Genomic DNA, 26,345 nt, shown 5'->3' with positions numbered 1-26,345 from the left:
TGAAATTTATCAAGAGGACGAAAAATCTCCCCTCAAAAAGACAATGCAGGAAAAAATTTGCATCTTTTTGACAAATCTTAAAAGCAATCTTTGAAAATTTTGAAATCTCATGCGAGATAGACATATCTATAATCATTTGTATAGAGAAGAGAATAAAGTGGCAAATGCATTGGCTCGACAAGACGTCATGGGAAGGAATAGTTTGTTTACAAATAATAGTCAATTTCCTAGATACGGGTTATATGAGATATGTTTAGTTGGTTTCTTTTTTATATTGGTATAAGTTTTTTTTTTTTCTTTTATTTGATTTAATGCATGAGGTGTTTTTTATTTGGTTATTATATAAGCCTCAAGTATCTTTTTGTTTCCACGGTATTCTTCCGCCATAAGTGAAGGTTGTTAATAAAATTAAGAAAGGAGGTGCCGCCCTCTTTTATTAAAAAAAGAAAAAAAGAAATAGGTATTCTCTAATTTTTTTTTTTCATATACAAAGAATCTAAAAATTTAAAGAGGAAAAAGGATAAATGGAGGATAAGGAATCTTCATAGAACAAAAAAAATATGTACAAGAAAAAAAGGGGGGAAAGCAGGCTAATAAAGCCTTCCAATGTTAGGAAGGATAAGAGAAGCCAGCATCGTCAAAAGGAACATAAAAGCCCGAATCTTAAAAAGCAATACTCCAAATCAAATGAATAAACTAATCATGATCATGAAAAGAAGCAAAAATCTCTCCCTAACTAAACTACTTATTGAATATAAAAAACTATGCACCTTCCTTGCATGCTTAGGCTTCTCAAAACTTCTAAAAGGACTCTGCACAAAACAAATTAATAAATAAATAAGGAATTAAGGAGGACCCAATACTTTCAACAAACCATAAATAAGGAATTAAGGAGTACACTCTCAACAAACCAAGGAGTTCATTTTCATAAATTTCACGAAACAAAGCAATGAAGAAAAAGTGAGCATAAAATTTACAACTAGCATAATACATCATATACCCATAAAGAGAAATAAGCTTTATAAGTATGATCTACAACTAATGTGTGTCAACAATATTAAGGCATAAGTTTGATATATATATATATATATATATATATATATATATATATATATATGATAAAATATAAGGTTTTTTTTTTTTTTGCTACTTTCGGCCGTATCTTCTGCAAATTGTATTTTTGTTTCTTTAATTTATAGTGTAATTTGATGGCAATATAGCTTAAACTAAATAACAACAACAACAAGCCAAGGGATCGGTTATATGAAACATTTTTTGCCAATGCACATGATTGAAGGGATTTTCTTCAACTAGTTTAAAAGTTATTAAATCTTTCCTCACTATCTCATTCTATGTTATTTTAGATTTACGATCTACCCTTATCCCTTCTACTACCAGCTACAATAACTAGCTTGTTCCTCCTTATTGATATACTATTTGGCTTGCGTTTCAAATGCCCACATCATCCAAGCCACTCCACCCCTATCTTATATTCTACAGAGGCATGCCTAGTGTCACAGACGTGTCGATTTCCAAATCCACAAGGAATTATCCTTGCCTTGATTTGCCTAAAGTGTGATGGAGTCACACTTATGTAGTAACAAGATTGCACCAAGTCCTACCTAGTCATACTCATACTTATCCATGGAAACACTCTAATGTCCAACCTAGTGATCAAGTCTTAGAATTTGGAAGCTCTTGTTCCAACTCTGAACGACACTAAGGAACCATGATTTGAATGGGATGACAGTTCAAACTCACATCCACTAGCATTGAGGGTCACTCTTATTGCTACAACACAATCCTTGTGTCAGAGTATCTATTACTTACACCCCACTAGTTGGAGCTAAGTAACACCATACATTGAGCAAAGAAATACAAAGGTTAACCATCCCTCAATAGTCCAATCGATTTTGAGATGACATTGTCCAACAGTATAGTTGACGATCAATAAGGGAAAACATCACAACCTCGAAGACAAAAGTACGGATCAAACTCAATATTCTCAAATGGACCGTCATTGAGCTCCAAATCCCACATGAAAGTCGCAGACACCCATCGAGAATGTCAAGATCCCATGCATACGCTTTCCTTAGGCACTTAGTACCCAATGGGATATCAAGGGAGGTACGTTGCTTCCCTAGTGTTTGCCTAAAAGTAAAGTCCATGTAGCATTACACATACAAATAACCACAAAAAAAATCTAACGATTTTTGTTTGGTTGGTTTAGATTTTTTTATTTTAGTTTATTTTAGTATTTTTGTTTTTGCTAGGTCTGTTTAGATTTGTTTCTTATTTAGCTTTATTTGGATTCGTAGTCATGTTTTGGTTGGTTGTTGGTGTTGTTTTTGGGAGGTCTTTAATGTCTTTTTTTTTTTTTTCTGTAACCTCCCAATACTTGTCATGTAACCACGGTATTCCTCTGTCAAAAGTGAGGGTATATCAATAAATAATTGGAGGTGCCGCTCTTCTTTTGTTTAAAAAAAAAATTGAGAATGCCACCATAAGTAACTATTTGGATCCACCACAACATTATAGAGACATCGAATCCATCCCTATAATATCTCCATAACTGAATCCATATTAACTAAAGTTCCCTCCAAGGAAAACCAATGAGGTCACAACCATGTGTCATGGTCACAATACTATAAGACTGTAAAACCTAACTTATTGTGAATATGTTTATTCCTTAATTTATCCTTTAATATTATACCACTAATCCATCTTAGAATATGCATTTCAATAACTTTTGTCTTTTGGATATGTTGTTTCTTAGTTTAAAGGGGAGCCTAAGTGTAGTGGTAAACTTGTTGTTGCGTGACTTGTAGGACGCAAATTTAAGGCCTGAAAACAACCTCTTGCAAAAATGTAAGATCATGTTGCCTAAAGACCAGTCGTGGTCCACCCCTTCCTCGGATCCTACATATGTGAGAACTTTGTGCATCCCTTTGTTGTTTCTTAGTTGCCCAACATTCTGATTCGCAGAACTTGATTGATCTTATAGCTATCCTATAGAGTTTTCCTTTTAATTTTAAGAATATTTTATCATTATATAACACGTTAGAAGCACTCCTCCATCTTATCCAACTTGCGTTAACTCTATGTATTATATTCTTTTCAATTTATCCTTCCACTTGCATAATAGACCCAATGTAACACAATCTACTAGAGCTATCATTTAATTTCTTGATTATCAAATTTACTCTTAACTCCAATATCCCTCCTTGCTTGGCTAAAATCACATTTCGTATATTTTGTTCTATTTCTACTTATCCAAAACCTCAACTCTAAAGTTATTCTCTATAGTTCTAATTTAGATTCTACTCCACTTCTATTATTTATTTATTTATTTATTTTTTGGTAAAAGATAGTGACACCTCCTAACTTTATTAGAAAACACCTCACTTATGACGGAGGAATACCGTGGTTCCAATCTTGAGACTTTGAGACAAGAAAAGAAAGCTCCAAGACCCTAAAACTAACTAAACCAACATAAACCAAACCAAAAAAACCAAAGACCAGCAACCACTAAAACTAAGAACTAAACAACTATAATTAGAAAACAAACAAAACTCCAAAAGATAACTACTCCACTTCTATTATCATCAATAAAAAAGAATATCATTTGCAAACAGTCCTACACCATGTGATATTGTTTTGGATATATGTAGTGAATTCATTAATCACTAAAGCAAAAAGATAAGAGCTCAAAGTGGAACCTAAAACTATTGTGATTAGGAGTTCTCTAGACTCTCCTCCTGCAATCTTAATGCTAGTCATTGCTCTATCATACATATTTTTAATGACATTAGTATATATACTATTTACTCCCTTCTTTTCTAAAACCCGCCAAAGAACTTCGTTAGGTACTTTATCATAGGCTTTCTCTAGATTAATAAAAGTTCTATACAAGTCTCTCTTCTTTTCCTTGAATTTTTCCAGTTACCTTTTTAAAATAAATAACTTTTGTTATTGATCTCCTAGGCATAAAGCCAAATCGATTATCTAAGTCCCTCATTTTTAATATTATTCTTTGTTCAATTACCCTTTCCTACAATTTCAACGTATGGCTTATGAGTTTAATTTCACATTACTTATTATAATTTTAGATATCACCTTTATTTTTGTATGTCTGTATTAACTTGCTTTTCCTCCATTCTTCCAGTATTTTATTGGTGCTTATAATAGTGTTGAATAAATTAGTTAACCATATACTTTCATTATCCCCTAAGTATTTCCAAACTTCAATTGAGATGTTGTTTGATCTTATACCTTTTCTACTTTCATCCTTTTTGAAGTCATCTTAACTTCAATGACTCTAATTTGGCAAATGAACCTCATATTTTTAGTCTTTTCCTTATTTGTGACTTCCAAGTTCAAACTTCTGACTTGATTTACGTCAAACATCTTATTAAAGTATCTTCGCCCCATTTCTTTTATGTCTTCTTATTTAACCAAGACTTATCATTTTCATCCTTTATATATTTTACATTATCTAAATCTTTGCACTTTCTTTTTCTAACTCTAGCAAGTTTAAATATGTCTCATCCCCCTTTTTTTGTATCTAGTCTAGTATATAAATTATCGTAAGCTCTATGTTTAAATTCACTAAAGGTATTTTTTGCATCCTTTCTTGCCTTTTTTTATACTATTCAAGATTTTTTATGTTTTTGCAACTTTGCCATATTTTATACCAATTTTTTTTTTTTTTTTAACTTTATGGCTTTTTTGGACATGTTGATCCCACCACCAACTTTAGAATCTTACTCTGGATTCACCTATAATCTCTTCCCCTGTTTTTTTTATAGGGTTAGCGATCTTATTCCACTGAGCGTCTGCATCTACCTTATTCTTAATTGTCCACTCATCCTCTTTGATCATTTTTATCTTTAGATTTTTACTACATTTTCTCTCTTTAGACTCCACATCCTAATCATCTTGCATTGATTTATGTTACTCTCTCTTATATTTTTAGTACATATATATAGTGGGACTTAAGGCTTGATTTGTTGTATATCTACTATCTAGTATTGGATCTCTATGTTGTGTAATCAAACTTTCCCCTTAAATAACTTTAGAATCCTTACATAATAAATTATCCCTCGTCCAAGTTTGGAAAAAAGTTTTTTGACTTTTGTTTTGTGTACACTTAAAGGTTATTAAGTGTTCTTTTCTTAAGGCATGCTTTCATCATACCAAATTGTAAATCATGACAAAATATAAAATCGTATCACCGGGCTCATTTTTCTCTCCATATCCATGACCTCTACCTATCCTCTCATAAACTTTTGATGTTTTCCCAAAAACTATCTTTTAAAGTTTTCTATTAAGCCTTGAGGAGCATATGCACTATTAACATCTATTATCTCTAGGCCTAAGATCATCTTGATTTTTAAGATCATATCCCTTATTCTTTTAATATCTACCACATTATTTTTAAAATCTTTGTCCATAATGATTCCCACTCCATTTTTTTGTTTTTGTTTTTCTTTTTCAGTGCACAAAAATTTAAATCATAATATTTTCAATTTCTCTAATTTTCTTGCTTGCCCACTTAGTCTCTTGAAGCCAAATTATATTAATTTTTCTTTTTCCCATTGTGTTTACTACTTCCATGGTTTTGCCCATAAACGTCCATATATTTCAAGTTGCTAACATAATCTTAATTTCTTATACTAACTTCTTAATCCTTTCCCATCTAGAATGACCCAACCTATCCCATCCTTGTCCATTTTTCACTAGATAAACGTGTATTTGTTTTGTTTTTTATTTCTTGTTTATATGTTTTGATATTTTTTTTCAAAGAACAATTTCTCGTCCTTTTGTATATGCTTCCCTCTTTATATGAAGCTTTCTTTTTCTATCTTAAAAACACCATCCATACAAAGGCTTACTAAAACTCTTCAATTGGATATTTGGGGCGAAACATTCTCTGAAGCTAGTGACAACTTTCAGTAGTGCTTGATCACCATGTCAATCACACAAGACATGATCTTGAATCACTTTTGTTTTGACACATGTAAGATCTAATTTTTTCAATTATTCCAGCTAAATACGATCACATACCAACATAAAAGTCCACTCGTGAGTGTGACATGGCTAGGATTATTCAAAAGTTTCTCAAAACTAAAACCTAATTACAATTCTACAAACTACGTCAAGTTGTCAAACAAAAATAGATTATATAGTGTTATGCACAATATTTATAGATCAAGTGAAGTGTAAACAAAAAAGAAGATATACGATGAAAAATGGAAGAAAAAAAAAAATGTGTAAAAAGTAGCACATCCGAATTTAACCATAGTCTGGTCAAGAGAATATCACTATGGATCAAACAATGATACAAGTGGAGATTAAAATCTCCCAAACCTAAAATGGTAATCCTAGATGCACTGAACTTCACATAGATGAAGGGAGATCCATCCAAAACCCTACCAACATTACAAATATACATGCAGCATGCGAATACAAAATGGATCATCAGGTCTAGGATCTGCCCTCAGTTCAGCTTGGCTCGAGAAAGTGCTCATAAATCAATAGGACTGAAGATAGGAACCAAGAGATTTCTCAGCATATAGAATGAAGGAACTGTTTTATTACAATCATTCATGGCAACCATACTCGAGGAAAATTGTCAATTTCAGACTGATTTTGTTGTTTATTGAACATAGCTATAGCTCCAAATATTCTAGAAATTACACTTTCTCTTCGAACCGAACATGTTCTACAACTCCTATACCACCTTCCACATTTGTACACAAGTTTTTATCTTACACAGTTTAATGAGGTATACATAAGAAAAAAGAAAGGATGAAAAATGCAGCAGACAGTTGCAGAGAAGCAGTTAAAAGGTGAAACAATTCTTTGTGAAGTCTTTAATGTCTAAACATTTTGCTCCAAGAAAGTAACTTACCTTTTGCGAAATCACACCAGGAGGATTAACTTTATGGACCCATTACTAAACTTCCCATGCTCTGTGGATATGAATTGGTGGAATGATTTAACGGTGGGATTTCAAAGCTGAAAGATTCACCCTTGTTTTCTCTGATTTCATACCTCTGGACTGCATTATTTAAGGCACCATATGCATAGTATGCTGAAACCGGGGTTGCTTGAATCATGCTACTTGAGTTGGAACTAGCATTAGGAATTTGAACTCTATTGAATTCTGTTTCCATTTCATTTTCAGGACTTGAGTTCATGCCAACACCAAGATCAAGGCTTATTGAGTCATTTTCTTCTACCCTGGTTCCTAAAATGGCATCCATGGATGCTGCGTAAGCATTGGATCCGGCAGGGTCATGGTTGCTGGTCCTTGCAACAGGTACTTCATGGTTGTGTTTTCCTTCGTATGTGGTTATGACAGCTTTTGGGTCATGGGATGCTCTTTCCACATGTTTCCTTACTGGGCAACCAGAATTTGTGCACTTATAGTAACTCCTAGGACAAGGATCATCAGAGAACTCAAGAATATGAGAAGGCAAAGACAATTATATCTTTCCATAAATAGCAAAAGGCAATGATAGCTTGTAAGATGAAACATGCATGGTAATAAATAATTATGAGTTTTATACGGTCATATCACCACCCATAGTTTCTAAATCGAGATTTGAATCGTAAGATTTTGTATAAATTCACAAAATCAATTACAAATGGCATGCAAAAACTAATATATACGAGAACAAAGAAAGTGGTAAATACATTTAAAATTTAACAATTGAAAAAAATCATATATTATGCGTATGTTTTCCCTAAACAATATAAATTAAGGTTGAGAGTCAAGAAATATCAATAAAATAAAAAAGCTTAATATTGTTTAAGGGAAGAATCAAGAAAAATAAAATAAAAAACTGGATTTTTGGTGTTTACTAACAATTTAAAAACCATATTTCATGGATATGCTTTCTCTAATTAAAAAGAAAAAAAAAATAAACTGGAACTTAGAAATAATTGAACAGAACAAAAAACACCAACCTTTCCATCTTAACACACAACGTAAGTAAGCACCACCTTAGCCAATGAGTGTTCTGCCCCTTCTTCTCAATGGCAGAACACTACATTCCAAGAGTGAAGAAAGGTTTTGTGAAGGCAACATAAAACCTGATGTTCTGTTTTCTCCTTTTTTTTAGCAAAAAAAACTGATGTAGACCAGGAATGGAAGGCCAAAAAAAAAAACGCAATAAAATAAAGAAAGGCCTTTTTGGGTTTTGAACCCCATAGTATATGACACGTTCAGAATCATGTGAATTGATGGATTCAGATCAAATCATCAGGGAGTGAATTGACATTCAGCAACAATTTGGTTTTTTTTTCAATTAACTAGTAAGATTTGAATGGATTTGGTGCGGAATCAATGTGAATCATATAAATCAAATTGCGAATTGTAAGATTCTAACAACTATGTCACCACCCATGCAAAAAATATCAGCTGATATACGCTACTGCTAATTTCACAAAACAGTAGGACAAAAAAACAAAAAGATGACAAGTAGCTGCTACTCATTCTTTGTGGGCCTAAACAAGGTATTCAATTTCAGCAGAACTACAAAAATTATTTAGATTTCAGAAGGGATCAAAATGGAAACTGCGTTCAATTTCTTCTTCTTTTTTTAAGGAAAAAATTTGGCCTTCTAAACTACAAAACCTGAAAAGGAATTTTTTGAGGGATATTTGTTTTGGTTCTAAATTATTCACAATCATCTATTTTTAACATTTCCAAAGTTTTCTTCATAATTTCCATAATTTACTATAAGTACATGTTTCTAAATTAAAATTTTAAATTTCTATAAGCTGAGACCCACAATTTTTCACTGATACCAAAATTCAGTCCTTGTGCTAATTGTTAATTTTGGTCTGAATGCCCTTTCCATCGGGTTTGCTTTCATTATGTATAGAAGAGATTTACATAGTTGTTGCCCGATTTGCCCTTTCCATCGGGTTTGCTTTCATAATGTATAGACGAGATTACATAGTTGTTGCCCGATTTTCAGCACATTTTCAGCGCCTAAATGCTGCCAGATTTTCAGCATTATTTACAGCCTAATTTTCTGCTATATACAATCAAAATATAAACTAAAATATTTCAACTAAATTATTTACAGCCTAATTATCCTAAATTATCTCTGTAACATCCTCCCTCAAATTGATGCTGGTAGATCAAGACGCATCAATTTGTCAACCAAGAACTGATGGTTGTACCGAGAGAGGGCTTTAGTGAATATGTCTGCAGTTTGACGTTTGGTGGAAATGTGCGGAAGAGTAATCACTTGTTTGTCAATGGATTCACGTATGGAATAGCAATCGACTTCGATATGTTTCGTACGCTCATGGAAGACAGGATTAGCGGCGATCTGAATAGCAATGGCATTATCAGCATGAAGAGGAGTGGAATGAAGCTGAGAAAAACCAAGTTCACCCAATAACCCACAAAGCCATGTGATCTCAGAGCATGCGGAAGACATAGCATGATACTCAGACTCAGTGGAGGACTTGGAAACTCTGTTTTGCTTCTTACTCTTCCAAGAAATGAGTGCATTGCCTAAGAACATGCACTAGCCAGAAACAAAGCGACAAGTATCTGCACATCCGGCCCAATCAGCATCACTATTACCCCCCCCCCCCCCAACTGTAAGGAAGATTACTTAGGAAAGAACAACCCGCGTGTAGAGGTGCCCTTCAGATATCGGATAATGCGATGGACAGCAGCTAAATGAAGATGTCGGGGAGCCTGCATAAATTGACTGACTTGCTACACAGCAAAAGAAATATCAGGACTAGTAATCGTTAAGTATTTCAAACTCCCAACAAGCTGCTGATACAAGGAAGGATCTGATAGAAGCTCGCCTTCCTCCTGACGAAGCTCAAGATTTACATCCAATGGAGTAAGAACAGAGTTACTCGATTGGAGACCAGCCAATGAAATCACTTCCTGCGTGTATTTGTGCTAATGTAACAACATACCAGTTGGAGTAAGCTGCACCTCAAGGCCAAGAAAGTACAGCAGGGGACAAGATCTTTCATGTGAAAAGAGGCCTTGACATGCTTTTGTAATTGTTTAATTAACTTAGTATTAGAGCTAGTAATTACAATGTCATCAACATATACCAGAAGCAATACAATTCCTCCAAAAGTCTTGTGAAGAAAAAGAGAGGAATCAAACTGACTCTGAGAAAAATGAAAAGCAAGCAGGGTAGAGCGAAATATATCAAACCATGCACGCGGAGTTTGTTTCAATCCATACAACGATCGGCGTAGCCGACAAACCTCTGAGGAAGGTGTAGCAAACATGCCGGGAGGTGGAGACATATAGATTTCTTCCTTCAAATCTCCATGTAGAAAAGCATTCTTCATATCCATCTGTCGGAGAGACCACCCCTACGACACAGCAAGTGCCAAGATAGTCCGCACAGTAGTCATTTTGGCAACAGGTGTAAAGGTCTTTTCATAATCAATACCATACTCTTGCTGGTTCCCAAGAGCCACGAGACGGGCCTTATATCTGTCTCGTGACCCATCAGATCGAAACTTGACTGAGTACACCCATTTACAACCAATAGGTTTGACACCAGAGGGACAAGTCACAAGATCCCAAGTGTGATTATCTTGAAGAGCTTGGATTTCCTCTTGCATGGCCTACTACCAACATGCTTGGGTAGCGGCCTAGGTATATAAGTGAGGAACAGAAACAGTGTTGAGAGTGGCAGTAAGCAAGGTATGTGGAAAACCATACCTATATAGTGGATGTGTAACCCGGGTGGAGCACCGAGGAACTGCAGAATCAGATGACGGATCAGTGCCTGGAAAGGGCGTTGAAGGAGGAGGACGTCAATGATACACCACACATGGTTTAAATCGCTCAATAGAAGAAGACACATCATCAAAAGCGGGAAGAAGAGTAATAGGAGTATGAGAAATAACCCGAGACTGAAAGAAATATTGATTTTCGAAGAAAATCACATTCTGGGAGATCATAACCCGAGACTGAAAGAAAATTGATTTTCGAAGAAAATCACATTCTGGGAGATTCAGAATTTGTTTACATGAGCATCATAACAAACACATCCTCTACGAGTAGGACTATATCCCATAAAGGCACATGTGACAAACTGGGTAGCAAGCTCGTGATGCTCAACAAGTGGTAGATGAACAAAACAAACACACCCAAAAGCATGAAAGGATTGATACTCAAGAGATATGCCAAATAATCGAAAATAGGGAGAATCATAATTTAGAGTGGCAAAAGGCAAACGATTGATCAAATAGACAATAGTAGATAAAGCTTCTACCCATAACTTAGAAGGTAGAGAAGAATCAATCAACAAAGTACGAACAACATCTAAGAGATGACGATTCTTATGCTTAGCGACTCCATTTTTTTTAGGGGTATAAGGACAAGAATGTTGAAAAAAGATCTGCTTTTGTTGAAGAAAAGTCTAAAAAGAATGAGAAATGTACCCCCTCACCCCCCTTGAATCAGAGCGTAAAGTTTTGATACAAGTATTGAGCTATGTCTCGACAAACGCAATAAATTTTTGAAAGACAGAAAACATGTCATCTTTAGAGTGGAGAAAATATATCCAAGTGAATCGAATATAATCATCAATAAACGTCACAAAATAACAACACTGACCATGAGAAATAACTGGACTCACACCCCAAACATCAGTATGCACAATTTCAAAGCAATTAGAAGCACGACTACCATGCGCAGGAAAAAGGTGAAGTTTTACTTTTACCAAGACGACAAGTAGCACAATAAAAAATACAGGAGAAGAAGAAAAGGAATCTTTATTGCCCAAAAAATCATGTTTCATAAGATGAGCCAAGACAACAGAATTAGGATGACCTAATTTCTTATGCCAGACTTCATTATTATTGGCAATAGTCACACAAGCAAGAGAAACAACATTAGGAATAGAAAACTGTAAAGGAAATAAACGTCCCACTTTAGGCCCCTTTGCGATCACTGTCCCCAACACCTGATCCTGCACAAGACAACCACCACGAGAAAAATGAACATCACAGTTATTATCTACCAATTGTCCAACAAAAATCAAATTGGTAGACAATCCACGAGAGACAAAAACATCATGAAATGAAGAGCCCAAATTACCAACAACAATAATTGGAAGAGTACTGCCATCAACAATCTGAATATTTTTCATGTCTCTATACTTACGAACGCCATGGAGACCTTTTTTGGACTTTTTGTGGAGCCTAGTTGTGTCTTAATTTGGATGACGACTCGACTTCTGTTTAATTAGAGATTTCTATCCTAAGGCTTGGGTCGTGAGGCCCAAGCCGTAGCACTTATGGACTAAGCGGTACAAGCCGTACTTGTGGGGGTCCGGGGGCAACGCCCACGGGGAAAATTTTTAGAGCCCATTCGGAACGGAACCTTAGGCGCAACATATAAAAAAGGTGCTTTCGGGTGATTAGGGTTAGTGTGGTTGTATCCGCGAGAGAGAGCGAGAGCGAGAGAATTGTATCGCCGCACTCTCTGTGCGTTCTTCCTGATAATATTGAAATCCCTGCAACTCCGTGGACGTAGGCAAAATTGCCGAATCACGTAAATATTGTCTTGTGCGTGTGATTGAATTTTTCTTTGGCGTTATTCTTTCTCTATTTGTTTCTCACAGGTTTCGGGAATTTGTTCGTATATTCCTAACAGACTTGTCATGTTACCAGTCATATGATTAGAAGCGTCCAAATCAACAATCCAAGAGGTTAAGTTAGTAGTCGTACCTTGCAGGCCTAAGGTCATAAAGCAAACACAATCATCTGTTGAACCATTGCTGGTTTGAGAACACATAAATCAGAGCTTACAGTGGGTGGCGCAAAAGAAGAAGAAGAGGACTGAACAACAGCCTGAAAAGCTTGGGATTGGCGATTTTGAGGCCACACTCGACAGCCTTTGATGATATGGCTTTCTTTCTTGCAGTATTTGATGATATGACTTTCTTTCTTGCAGTAGTTACAAAGTTGTGAGTAATATGACCAAACTCCTTGCAACTGAAACACTGCAACTTGTTCCTCCCTCTCCCTTGTGCTGCATATGCTACATTCACAACCTCAGAAAATACCTATTCAAAAGTCATACCCATCTGAGTGGATAACCGTTGTTCTTCACGCAATAAATCTCCCAAACAAATATCCAAAGAAGGAACTGGATTACGGTTCACTAAATTGGCTCGAACAAGCTCAAATTCAGGTTGAAGTTTCATCAAAAACTGATCGCATTGACTCTCAGCATGAATCGCTTGAAGAGCCGCAAGTGTCGTAGGGGGAACCTTAGCATGAACATTAGCAGGATACTCGCTCCAAAGATTAATAAAACCAGAATAAAATTGTTCAACAGGTAAATTACCTTGATTGTAATTACTAATTTCCAATTCCAATTGGAACTTCCGAGCACTGTGATCTTGGTGGTAAATACGGTGGAGGTAATCCAATATAGCTTGAGTCGTAGTAAAACAACGAAGATTGGTCACAAGGTGAGACTCAATCGTCCCCAACAGCCAAGAGATCACCTTAGCATCCTTGACCTCCCATTGTTCAAATTCTTTTTCATCAGTGGGAACTAGAGCAGAACTATCAATATGATTTGATAATTCGTTTCCTTTCAAGAACATTTTAAATTGGAAATCCCACGTAGGGAAATTCTTTCCAGTAAATCGAACAATAGTCTTTTCAATAGACATGATGAAAGGCACTAAAGAAGTAAGCCCAAGCAATCAACCAAATAAACGACAAGACTAACTCAAATCAGGTCCAAATCCAAATAATAAGAGGTCCACAGACACAACCAGATTACAAATGCCAGGCAGAAATAAAAAGCCCAGATCAAACACATAAGGCTAACTCGAAATACCTGCCCCATGTGAAAAACAACACAGCAGAGGAAGAAACACAACACCTTCGTCGATCACACCATGAGGAGTCAAAGCTACTGACCACCACAGAAACTGCTGACAGCCACAAAGATGCTCAGCTACCACGAGAAAAACACCGAGATGAGTAGCCCGCAACCAAGGACAGCATGTGCAACTAAAAAAAATTCCGGCAGCCCCCAATAAAATTTACAACCACCAAAGTGGACACTATGGAGAAGGGCTGACACCCACGAAAGCAAGAAAGAACTTGCTAAAACCGAGAGAAATTTTTTTAATTTTTTATTTTTTTTAGGAACACTGATGAGAATTGCACCCAGTGATTAAGACCAAAACAACGGAATCAAAATAGGGGCTCTGATACCATGTTAATTTTGGTCTGAATGCCCTTTCCATCTGGTTTGCTTTCATTATATATAAAAGAGATTTTCAGCATTATTTACAGCCTAATTTTCTGCTATATACAATCAAAATATAAACTAAAATATTTCAACTAAATTATTTACAGCCTAATTATCCTAAATTATCGCCGTAACACTAATTACTATTGTAAACTATATCTTTCTCCCTTTTGAAGTAACACTCGACATACATTGTTGCCTCATTTCCCACCAGCAAAGTGTCAACTTATAAGAAATATCAAATTTCTTCTTAACTAAGACAACCGTGGTCTTCATCCACATTTTTTCAGTCAATAAGAGACGTCATGCATGAAAATGCTATATCATCCACTAAAGATTATCATGACATACTTTTCACCAACTAGCATATTTTCAACCAACTAAAGCAAGCTCTAGCTCCTCTATAGTTGTTCAATGTTACCCAGTAAAGTCAAAATAACCAATTTAAGTTAAAAAAATAATGTCTACTACGGGCTTGTAAATTTTCCAAATGCTAATAGCTTGTAGAAAATTAAATAAATCTACTTTTCTATAAATGAAAATTGATTGTCGTGGAATCAGCCCGAAGCTGAGAGTAGCTAAACCCAATTTGTTTGCCTCAAAAAATTGGTCAAGTTTTTTTTTTTTGGGTCCGATTGAAGTGTGGGAAAAAACATAGATGGAAAAAGCAGCACACCATACCTAGGATTAGGATTGCCTTTCACCACTTTCTGTCCATACTTGCGCCAACGATATCCATCATCTAGTATATCAACCTCACTAACAGTCTGAACAACAACTCGTGGTTCCCGAGTTGGCTTAACCAGTGGAATAATATCAGCACTACTGGAGTCTTGTTTCCTAAGTAGGATTTTTTACCCCAAAAGAAATTATTGATCAGTACAAACCTGCAAGGACATACCAGCATAAAATTTCATTGATCTAGGATACCTGCGCTTTGAGTCGGGATCATCCTCATCATTGTCATCATCATGCTCATCGTCACTTGCTGTGACTGGAAGAAGCTCAGGAGATGCATCTGGTTCACAGTGATAAGATGTCTGGCCATGTGCATTGGATGTCTTGTCTTCAATATGACAATGTAGCAAGAAAATCAAGCAACTATCAAAAAGAAATAAAATTAAAAATTATTAGAGAAGCTACCCCACCTACCTTGAGTATTGGTTAAACAATTAAACTTATCCAGGTTTTCTCCATGCATGGACAGAATAGTCCCAACTGGAAATCGGCGTCTAGGTTGAGGTTTAGGATGATCATGCCGGCCCTTGTAAATAATCTCTGTAATTTTTCCCTCATGAGAGCGTTCCACTTGCTTTTTAACTTGGCAGTTAGGATGTGTACACTTGTAATAGCTTCGTGGAAATTCACTTCCTTTAACATGTTTCTGCCCATATTTACGCCAGTTATATCCATCTTCTGCTGATTTGTCTCCAGTAATTGCAGGACCAGCTTCTCTATGGTCAGGTTGCAATGCTTGGACTCCATTATCAAAATCCTGGTTCTGTTGAGATTTTCCAGTATCAATTTCGGCTGGTGAACCAATGGCTCTAGTAAACATGTGGACTGGTGGCTTTGGAGCAGTAACAGATAGATCCAAATCATGTGAGGATGGTGCCACCTGCTCATTTTTAACAGAAGATGACCTGCCTTGATCTTGGACCTCGACAAATGGCTCACATTGCTGAGGTGTGACCAGCAGATGCTTTAATAATAATAATAATAATCATAATAATAATAATAAAACAATGGAAGCAATGTTACATCAGTTCATGACTGTTTATTAAAATAGGTAAAGGAAATGAAGTTCATAAAATATAAGAAAAACTATATATCAGTTCAGCTCAATACAAGTCTCATCAATGTTCTTCCTGTCAGATCCAATACAATTTTACATAAAAATTATTTAAACTGCTGGTGAACATTAACAAATAAAAAATAAAACAAATACAATAAAATACTTGTATGTGCTGTATTATTTCAAAACATTGGCTTTGAATTTGTTTGTGGGAATTTGCATAAATTTGAACTGTATGTTTTGGGAACACTTCTTAATAATGAAATATTACTGCATCAACTCTGTGCTGCAGTTATCATCACAATTCACAAACCTGTGATGAGCTAGAGTTCAAATTCTTTGGGAACTGGAGCAAAGATCCATACATTCTTCAAGCTAATGTTCTCACTTTTCTGCCAAGGCAAAGGCAATAGGGACCAGCAATTCTATCTACGGTTATCCCACCGCTGACTTTCAGCCAAGGCAAAGGCAATAAGTGAATTGCTGCAGTTTTCTTAATTTTAAATAATATTAGAACAAAAATTTTCAGTTTTAATAGTATTTGATATAAAAAGAAAATACAATGAAAAATTAATTTCCTTCTTATTTTTCTTTCCTTTGCTTTCCTTCCTCAAACAAAATCTTTGATCCAAATAGAGCCTTAAAAAAAACACAATCTAATTATGATATATTTCATAACTATATTAATAATGTATTCTATCATATATGGTCAAAATAAAAATAACCTGATCAAATTCTACTCCAAAATGGATATCAAATCTGCAGGGTCAAAGTCTATTCTGATTAATTAGGTATATTCAAAATCAAATCCAAATTGCTGGATCTAGATCAATCATAATCAAATCTAGCTGAAGTTCAATAAGATGTCATCCTGACGATAATTAGATCATGATCCATCCCCTTGAAGGTCCTTTTGCAGTACTGCCGGATTCAAGTTCAAGCGCAAAGAACCAGGTAGCACTATACTGCAGGAAGTTCTTTGCTAGTGTTATTAACACATTAAGGCCATGATTAATTGTTCATATCCTACATTACTGGAACCAAACAACACGACATAGGACCATACCTAATGCAATTCAAATAAATGGAGCTTCATCCGAAGGTAGAGAAAAAAATCAAAAAATCAGATTTCATGGCATGGGAATTCTTCAAGTTGGATTGCACAAATCTGAACTCAAACAGTACTAGAAACCAAACAGTAAAACTTTATTCTTATATCATGAAACAAAATGCAGAATTACAAATAATGACAGCCTAAGGGGCAAATGCTGAGGTCACATGAGAAGAAAGATTCCAAAACACCAACTACACAAACATGTCTCCTCATATGATAGCAAGCACCAATCTGTCTCACACTTTTTTTTCGTTTTGGTAGTGAAACTTTAGGATTCAACAGCACACCATGAAGATTGCCAAAATTTTGCACCTATTGAATCCTCTGCCTATTTGACTATTAGGAAAAGCTTAAGGCTAATTAGTCCAAAAAGGAGCTCTCAAATTACAAACTAATGAATTTTCTTCCTCTTTAATTTTAATTATTATTTTAAGTAATTTGGCTGCAAAACCAGACAGCAGTCAGTGGCTATAATAACAAAGGTATTTATAGAGCCTATAATGTAGACTTTTCTTCCAACTTGCTTTCACTGCATTTGAAGGATCTATCAACAAAACTACAAAAAAAAAAAAAAATAGCAGGCTTTCAGTAATCAAATCAGAAGCAAATTGCAACCCAAACCCCCCACCCAACCCTTTTTCAAAAAAAAAAAACAAGGGAAAAAAAAAAATCTAGGCTGCAAAAGATGCTCTCTAACAGAGCATATCAGAAATTTATCTCCATCATCTGCATTAGATATGTAGGAAATCTAGTATGGCATATTGTCTACTCTATCATTTCAATGTTGCCATATAGAGAGACAAAATAATTGGTAATCCTACTGAGAGGAAAAAAAACCTTCACAAAATGTTTAGGGAATTAACAGTTGGTAACAGCTATGATCATCTTGTATATCAAGTACTGTACACCCCACAACCAGCTACTGACCAGCAGCTCTCACTTATTACTATATTCTTATTTAAAAAATAAAATAAAATCATTTGAATTTAAAATTGGTCCAGGGTGCACTCGAACAGATTCTATCCCATGCAGATATCAAATTAATGATTAAGATCAAAATTGATTCATTAGAACCTTGGGTTGCAGGATAAAGTGATGCATTGGTATCCAAAATTCACAGACTTTAATAGAAAGACACAGACATGGTCATCCAACTAATGGAAAGGCACTATACGCTTATACAGTACTGTAAGGAGGAAAATTGAATGTGCAATATGTAAGGTTGATCCCCACATGGAAGAAATTTATGTTACTATTTTCATGATTAGGTATCCATTAAAACGGAGGGAGGCTCATCTCAAATTCTCAATACTTCCATTGCAAGGTCAAGTGGAATTCTCTGCCTTATGAAAGGTTGTATTGTTTAGTTCACAGTTACACTGAATAGAGTTTTCACCAGTGCATGAAGAAACATTGGAGCATTTGATGTGGAATTGTTTAGTGGTAGATCAGTATTGGACTTAAGTCTTTCTTTTGGTGTCTTGTGTTAATCTAAAAATCCCACACAAGGCTTTCTTTATCTAGGAAAGTTAAAGCATGTCAAGAAATGCAAAAATAAGGAAACAGGAAACAGTGTCTTTTTCATGCGCAACAAAGGAACACTGGAGAGGGATTTTTGAAGGCAAAGAATCTCTTTTGAAACCTAAGATTTTGTTACTTATTTGTTTTTCTAGGAACCAAGAGTTACATTTTGTTCAAGTTTCTTTCATATTTGAATGATGTCCATTGTAAGGTGGCATGTGGGCCTTTCTCCTATATTTTGCATGTACTCCAGGCTTTTTGCCTTCTTAGAAATGGTGCTTAGTTACAAAAGAGCAAAAAGCCTACAAAGTGATATGAAGTCGGTCCACTCAACATAGATGGACATTCATAATAGTCAATCAAATTAAAGCAAAGAGATCAACCAAAAAGTCTATATACATACGGATCTGCATATAGATCCTACTTATTCAGTATATGATGTTTCACAACAATTTTTTAGAACTATCTTATGTTTTTCTATAACTTAATCCAAAATCTAATTTAATTTTCACAAAAGTCAACCGTACAAGTGTTTGAAGTGTGGCTTCAAATTGTTCTCATTTTTTTGATGAAATTCCTTTCTCTACTACCAACTAGAGTGTTCCAAAATATGAGTGGATTTTGGATCCTGATGCCCCACTTGTTTGCTCTCATGAACGACAGCATCTATTATCCTTACGGATCTCGTTATCAACAGATCTACACATCAATACTCTTAAAGACTCATCCACAGAAACTCTGGAAACACTCTAGAAGATGAAATTCTTTTTACAGTTCACCCAAAAAAAAAACAAAAAAAGGTTCTTTTTTCTCATCCACATGCAATGCACCAGCAAAGTCTGCCAAGAAGCATAGTGAGACAGATATGCAAGTTAAAGGACATTAAAATACAAATCCATTGACAACATATTATTTGGCTACTAGGAACATTCAGTTGAAAGGTAGTAAACATATATTTCAGCAGCAAAATATATCTAACTTGATGGAGCTTTCAACTATATGCATTACTTAGATGGTTTTGTTATATATGCATTGCATTGAAATTTCTGTGTAAGTGGACCCATTATAAACATTAAATTCAGCTCTGTTCAGTCATCTGACCAGAAGTCTAGAGTGACAAGCTGCAACCTTAGAATGCATTAAGGAATAATGTCAAGAAGTTACCAGAAGTCCAGATGAAGCTAAGCCCAAACCCAAGCCTGATCTACAGTTGGGTTGAAAGTCAAAGTTACTCAGGTTTCTTTCATTGCAGGTGTTTGAGGTGGAATGCTGCATGGCAGAAGAGAACATGCCAGCAGCAACAGGGTCTTGCATTAATTGGGCCTTTGACAAGGAACCGGTAGTAGGGGAAGGCTCCACCTGCAAGCCAATAGAATAGTTCATATGAGTTGATGCTTTTATTACACCAAATATAGGTACCCCCAACAATGGGACACTTCGTCACAAAGAAAAGTGAGAACCGCCTCCAAAATGTTTCATATTGAATATGATACAATGACCTAAAAACAAGTCCAAAACTCACAATCATCTAAACCGAGTTACAGAACACCATATATCAAGCCTTAACAGACAGCAAACCAAAGCAGAACAGTCTGCAAAATATTTAGAACAGAAAAGCAGATCTATGCATCTGTTTTTACTCTGCATATAATATTAGGGTATTCACTCTCCTACAAAATGTGCCCTAAATAGCACAGCATTTCAAGCACAAAAAAAACAAACACCTATCGGTATAATTGAACCATTCCTTCTTTTATGAAACTTAGTACAGAATTGAGTTGCGACAGATGGAAAAGCCAGACGGCCACCAAAAGGGAGTACAGTCTGAAAAAAAAAGCAGCAGTTGCACCAACAAAAGAAAAGGGTGGAGTCCAATAATTAGTAGAATAGGTACTCAAAACAAGTCAGTGCCAAATAAGGATAATATCTGAAATAATAAACTTGACATACCAGCATAGGGGGCCTCAAACCAGAATTGCGTACAGAGAGCATCAGAATCTAAACTGCCTGCCTCTGTATAAACCCCCATTACCTTTTCTTAGAAGAATACTCAACAATTCTCACGTATAAATTACACAATGATGTCACGAAAGTATAGACATAACCAGAAAGATAACAAAAATAGAAAGCGCATCTCAAGCTTGAGAAATCCCACAATTTTAGAAATTAAGAAGAATTAAAGACACAGTTGATTCAACAGAGACTCGAGCAAATCATGCACGCACGAAATTCTGGAGCGAATATTTACCCAAAATCACCAAATTTACTCAAAACTAAGAAATCTGATTTAACTGACACCAATAACGTCGCTTACATTCTTCCCCTTTAGTCAATTGTGGCCCTAGTGCAGTGGAATTACTATGAATAGAAAGAGAGATGAAAAAAACGGAATCGACTTACACAGCTCAAGAAATTTCACAATTTTAGATACTACGAAAAAAGAATGAAGACGTATTCGATTGGTTTCATAATGCTTGAGTGAATATTTAACAACAATAATCATCAAATTTGCTCAAAAATAAGAAACGTCGCTTATATTCTTTTCTCGTCACCTATGGTCCAAATTCAGTGAAATTACTATGAAAAGAAAGACACCTTTCATAGTTTCGGGAAAAAAAGCCCTGGGTTTAAGATAAAGAGAAGAGAAATCGCATTTCTCAACTCGAGAAATTTCACATTTCAGATATATATTAGGAATAAAGAATAAAATCATATTCGATTCAGTACGGAACCGATCGAATTATTCGCGCACACAATTCTTGATGCAGTGTTCGCCAAAAACAATAATCAAGTTTACCCAAAACTAAGAATAGATACTTATATTCTCTCCTTTTTGTCACTTATGGCTTAAAAATTCAGTGAAATCACTAAGAACTAACGGCACTTCTCACAGTCCCGAGTCAGAGTCCTAACCTTAAGATTGGAGAGCAGAACCGGCGAGTCAAGCAGCGAAGACGGGCTCAAGCCGGGAGGGATCGTCAGGCACGGCGACCGGGAGATCGGGAGTTTCGCCGGCGACATCATCTTGTACCTCGAAACGTTCGAAACGGCACCATACTGAACTCTCGAAGTGGAATTCGCAGCGGATTCGCCACTCTTCGGATCGTCGCCGTTTGATGCGAGAAAGGAGTAGCGAATCGCAGCCTTTTCATCGTCCAGGCACTGGAATCTCGTATCGGAGAGCACGGAGTCTTCCTCGGGAGATCCTATCTCGCAGTCCAGAGCCTCGCAGTTCGCACTACACTCCATTGGCGAGCTTCAGAGGAAGAAAAGTAAAGCAGGTGTGTACGTGTGTGAGTGCGGGAGTAGGAAGAAGAAGAAGGAGGCGAGAGCAAAGGCTTGTTCGTCTAAGAAGATTTGGCATTAATTGCAGTGGTGGTCCTAGCCTCCTTGCTCTATTAGTCTATTACTCTTTAGCATTTTAATTTGTTGCACTTCCCATTCTAAATTATCCCAGCTCATTTTATTATAATTTTCAGATAATTAATCATAGTTAATTTGTTTATTACTATAAAAAAAATGTTGACTATCGCGGACCCGTGACATCACGAGTCTACATAATAAAAACAGAAAAAATAAAAAAGTCTCAAGCTCGAAATGAAGACTATAACTCTATCACTGTATTTTTTCGATAGACTTGAAAATAGAACTTTTATTGTAGAAGTTTCATATTTGAGATTGAGACAATCGAAAATGAGTATAAAATGAAACAGCTGTTCCATGTATGGATTTATGGCAAAGAGACCCCTCCTAGGATTAAGCTCAAGATAAATAATAAGACTAGTCATTATCTCGTTTTACATTAAAAGTCTCGAGTTTAAATTTTCGAACAAATATGAAGAAGTATGACACGAGATATAGGTTATTGTTTTGTTATCCAACCCAAATTTACTACAAACATCCAATTAACCATAAAAGATGCTATTACCTTATGTGAAATTTTTAAGTGTAACTCAGAATGAAAATTAATGAGATAATGAATGAAGAGAATACAAGACACTTTTATTGAATAGTCTATGCTTACTATTTTTTTCTTGAAATAAATGTTCTTAAAATTAAAGTAAAGAACAGAGTAAAATTTAGTATTACATGATGAGTACTTGATAATAAATGCACAATTATAGGAACAATAATGTTCCAAATGAGTATATGCAATTAAATATTTTAAATTCCAAATTACATGCATATAATAAGTTGGAATATTCATTAAAAATATTAAAATAACTATGAAAAACATCCAAAATTTAATACTCACCATTCATTTTTTTTTTTTTAACGAAACCTCAATTTTATTCGAAGCAAGGCACATGAGATTTACAAAAAAAATTATAAAAATCAACCTAGACATCAAAACCAATAAAAAAAAAAAAACTAGTACCATAATCCAACTAAAACAATCTAAATATGCCTATATGGAATCAAAACCAAACAAAACAAATATAAAAAAATTACCTATAAGATGATGTCAATTAGCTGCAAACATAAATTAGAGAAAATTAGAAGAAAACCAAATAATGCCTGATATACTCCAAATATATCACCTACCATAAGTTCAAATGAGACTAAAGTCCAACATTAATGAGGGCAGTTATCACCCAAGTCAACTGCTCAGTTAGAGCAATTGACACCAGTACCATGATGACCAGAGTAATCTATGACAACGTTGTAATAATCGAAGTGATTCATGCTCACACCATAATTCACCAATAAATGACATATCACCCTTGGGTCAAACTTCATCGCTATAAATGGGGATTCAGAGAAGAGGTTAAGATATCTCATTCTAAACTTTACTTTACTGTTGCATAAAAAATCTCTCAAGTCAATCCCTGACTTAGGCATCGGAGAGATCCCCCGGAGCACACCTCGGGTCCTCCAAGCCTAACTTATTTATCTTTTTTCAGGTGGTCGTGATCAGGGATCGTGAAAGTCGTTCAATTTTTGGTTGCAATAATTGACGCTATCTGTGGGAACTTCTTGAGAGGTTTTCTCTTCTAATCCTTGATCATGACTACATCAAATAATTGAAGGTCGATGCATTGGCTCGATTGAGATTGTCCGAAATGCCGTCGTCTAACACCTAGACGTACTCAACATCATGCGATCCATCGCCAATCGAGACCCTACCCAGCACAAACTCTTCATTCACGACCTTGGATGGGACACTACCATCAAGAACTTTCGCAATCCCTTCTCCACCTACAGTGAACTCGAAGAAGCCGTCGCGATCCTTGGCAAGGTCATCGAAAAAAGTAAAGGGTATGAGTTTATTACGTTCAAGCACATCAATGGTGCTTTGCTCGCATTGAAGAAGTCAAGTAAGAAAATTAACGGATGAATAACCGGGACCCAACTTATGATATTGGGAAATTTCAGATCTAATGCGAATCTGACTACAATTGATGTTTCTATGCACAAGATTTATGTAGCCAACGTGCATATTCTCAAGGTATGATTTTTTCTCTATCATACAATAATAATTCTAAAAATAAAAACCAATAGATCTCACAGTTTCAACGCTTGAAGAGCTCCACCTTAATAACTAATAATAATTAATAGGATGTTCAAGTTATTTAATTGATTAAACAATGACCTATGCACCAAATGTATAGTGGGGTCATGACAGCTGCACTGTCAGCCACATAAACAAAGTCAAGCTTTGAAATTTCAATGGGTTTGCCGAATGCAACATTGGGTCGCCAATAATGACTCTTACACATTCATATGCGCTGAACAGTGCTCTGAACAGTGAATTTGAAATTGCAATTGGAATTTTGAATTGAAATTGCAATGCACACAGAAATTGCACAATTGTAGCAACTGCAATCGACAAAATCCCAAATAGCAAAATCGAGCTCCATAGTGACATTTTATCGAGCTCTTAGAGCCCAATCAGCTGAACAATCCACACCATAATCAAAACAAATAGTAACAAAATCATCGTCGTCAACGGTAGACATCTCGCATATCTCAATCTCAAACTTCAATCTGCCACTACACTCATAATCCCATGTCCAAAAAATCCAACATGGGACTCACGAATCAACTAGGATACAATCGAATAATCTAAGTTTATAGATGACAAGAAAATAATCTACAAAATCTATAACACTGCACGCTCACCTGCAGTTCCTTTTGTCGCAAATGATCGAACATTTGGTACATACACGTCCAAACCCTTTGTAACAAATCCATCCCGAACCAATTTTGAATCCTAATTGATATTGAAAATACCAAAACTCACATCTTTAACCCCAATGAAATCAAAATTGCAAGAACTTGTCAAATTTAACAACCATCCTGGCATCATAAATTACCAAAATGTTACTGAAGATATAGCCCAAGAAATGAGCACAACTCATTAGGCAAGGAAGAATCGGCCTAACTAACGAGCAATACTTGTGAGGTCAGAAGACTGTCCCAAAAATGAACACAACTCATTAGGCAAAAAAGAATCGGCCTAGCTGACAAGCAATGCTCATGAGGCTAGAAGGCTACTCAAAAAATGAGCACAACTCATTAGGTAAGGAAGAATTAGTCCAATTGATGAGCAATGCTCATAAGGACAGAAGATTGCCCAAAAAATGAGCACAACTCATTAGGAAAAGAAGAATTGGCCCAAGTGATGAACAACACTTGCGAGGCCAAAATACTGTTCAAAAAATGGGCACAACTTATTAGGTAAGGAAGAATTGACCTAACTGATGAGCAACGCTCGTGAGGCTAACAGACTACCCAAAAAATGAGCACTGCTCATTAAACAAAGAAGAATTGGCCCAACTGACAAGAAACACTCATGAGGCCTAGAAACAACCCAAAATATGAGTACAACTCATTAGGCCAAAACGGCAAAAAAAAGAAGAGTACGACTTATTAAGTCACAAGCAATCCAAAATGCCTTGAGAAGAGCTGCTTGACAAAACAAACAACAACAACAACAACAACTTTCAAACTTTGGAAACAAGCTTCAAAAATTCAAAATTGAAGGAGGGACAACTCATTTACCCCAAATATATCACCTACCATAAGTTCAAAGGAGACTAGAGTCCAACATTGATGAGGGCAGTTACCATCAAAGTCAACTGCTCAGTCAGAGCAATTGACATTAGCGCCATGATGACCAAAATAATCTACGCCAATGCTATAATAACTGGAGTGATTCACACTCGCACCATAATTCGCCAATAAATGGCATATCACCCTTAGGTTAAACTCTATCGCTATAAATAGGGATTCAGAGAAAAGATTAAGGTATCTCATTCTAACTTCTACTTTACTGTTACATAAAAAACCTCTCAAGTCAATCGCTGACTTAGGTATCGAAGAGATACCCCAGAGTATACCCCGGGTTCTCTAAGCCTTGCTTATTTATCTCTTTTTAGGTAGTTGTGATCAGGAATTGTGAAAGTCGTTCAATTTTTGGCTGCAACAATGTCAATTAAAAACGAATGTTTAGAATACTCATCTTATCCATAGGAATGAGACCTCTCATTCATGAGTGATGTTTATGAACTAAATGTATATGCACATGATTCTAGCATGTCACATTTAAATGTTTTTAGTCATTTATGTTTTTGACATTGTTTGTATCTAACTACTAAAGGAGGATTTATTATAAAAAAATT

General features: G+C 35.6%; 1 protein-coding gene across 3 annotated transcripts; it reads right to left on the bottom strand.

Annotated features, from left to right (window-relative positions):
* Positions 1 to 525: 525 nt before the first annotated feature.
* On the bottom strand, positions 526 to 22,234 carry LOC131152717 (probable WRKY transcription factor 20). Of its 3 annotated transcripts, XM_058104539.1 has the most exons (7): positions 21,634 to 22,234; positions 19,885 to 20,079; positions 15,443 to 15,971; positions 15,221 to 15,356; positions 14,972 to 15,130; positions 6,914 to 7,440; positions 526 to 812 (listed from the first exon to the last, which is right to left on the bottom strand). In XM_058104539.1, exons 1-6 carry the CDS (start codon positions 21,967 to 21,969, stop codon positions 6,945 to 6,947), a joined length of 1,851 nt encoding a protein of 616 aa, XP_057960522.1. In that variant the 5' UTR covers positions 21,970 to 22,234; the 3' UTR covers positions 526 to 812; positions 6,914 to 6,944. The 3 variants fall into 3 exon arrangements, with proteins under 3 accessions (XP_057960522.1, XP_057960520.1, XP_057960521.1); XM_058104537.1 differs by lacking the exon at positions 526 to 812 and having other exon boundaries at positions 6,576 to 7,440; positions 15,443 to 15,992; XM_058104538.1 differs by lacking the exon at positions 526 to 812 and having other exon boundaries at positions 6,576 to 7,440.
* Positions 22,235 to 26,345: the final 4,111 nt, after the last annotated feature.

Source organism: Malania oleifera, chromosome 4 (genome assembly GCF_029873635.1).
Source record: "Malania oleifera isolate guangnan ecotype guangnan chromosome 4, ASM2987363v1, whole genome shotgun sequence".
Taxonomy (NCBI): Eukaryota; Viridiplantae; Streptophyta; class Magnoliopsida; order Santalales; family Ximeniaceae; genus Malania; species Malania oleifera.
This window is presented reverse-complemented; position numbering and strand designations above follow the sequence as displayed.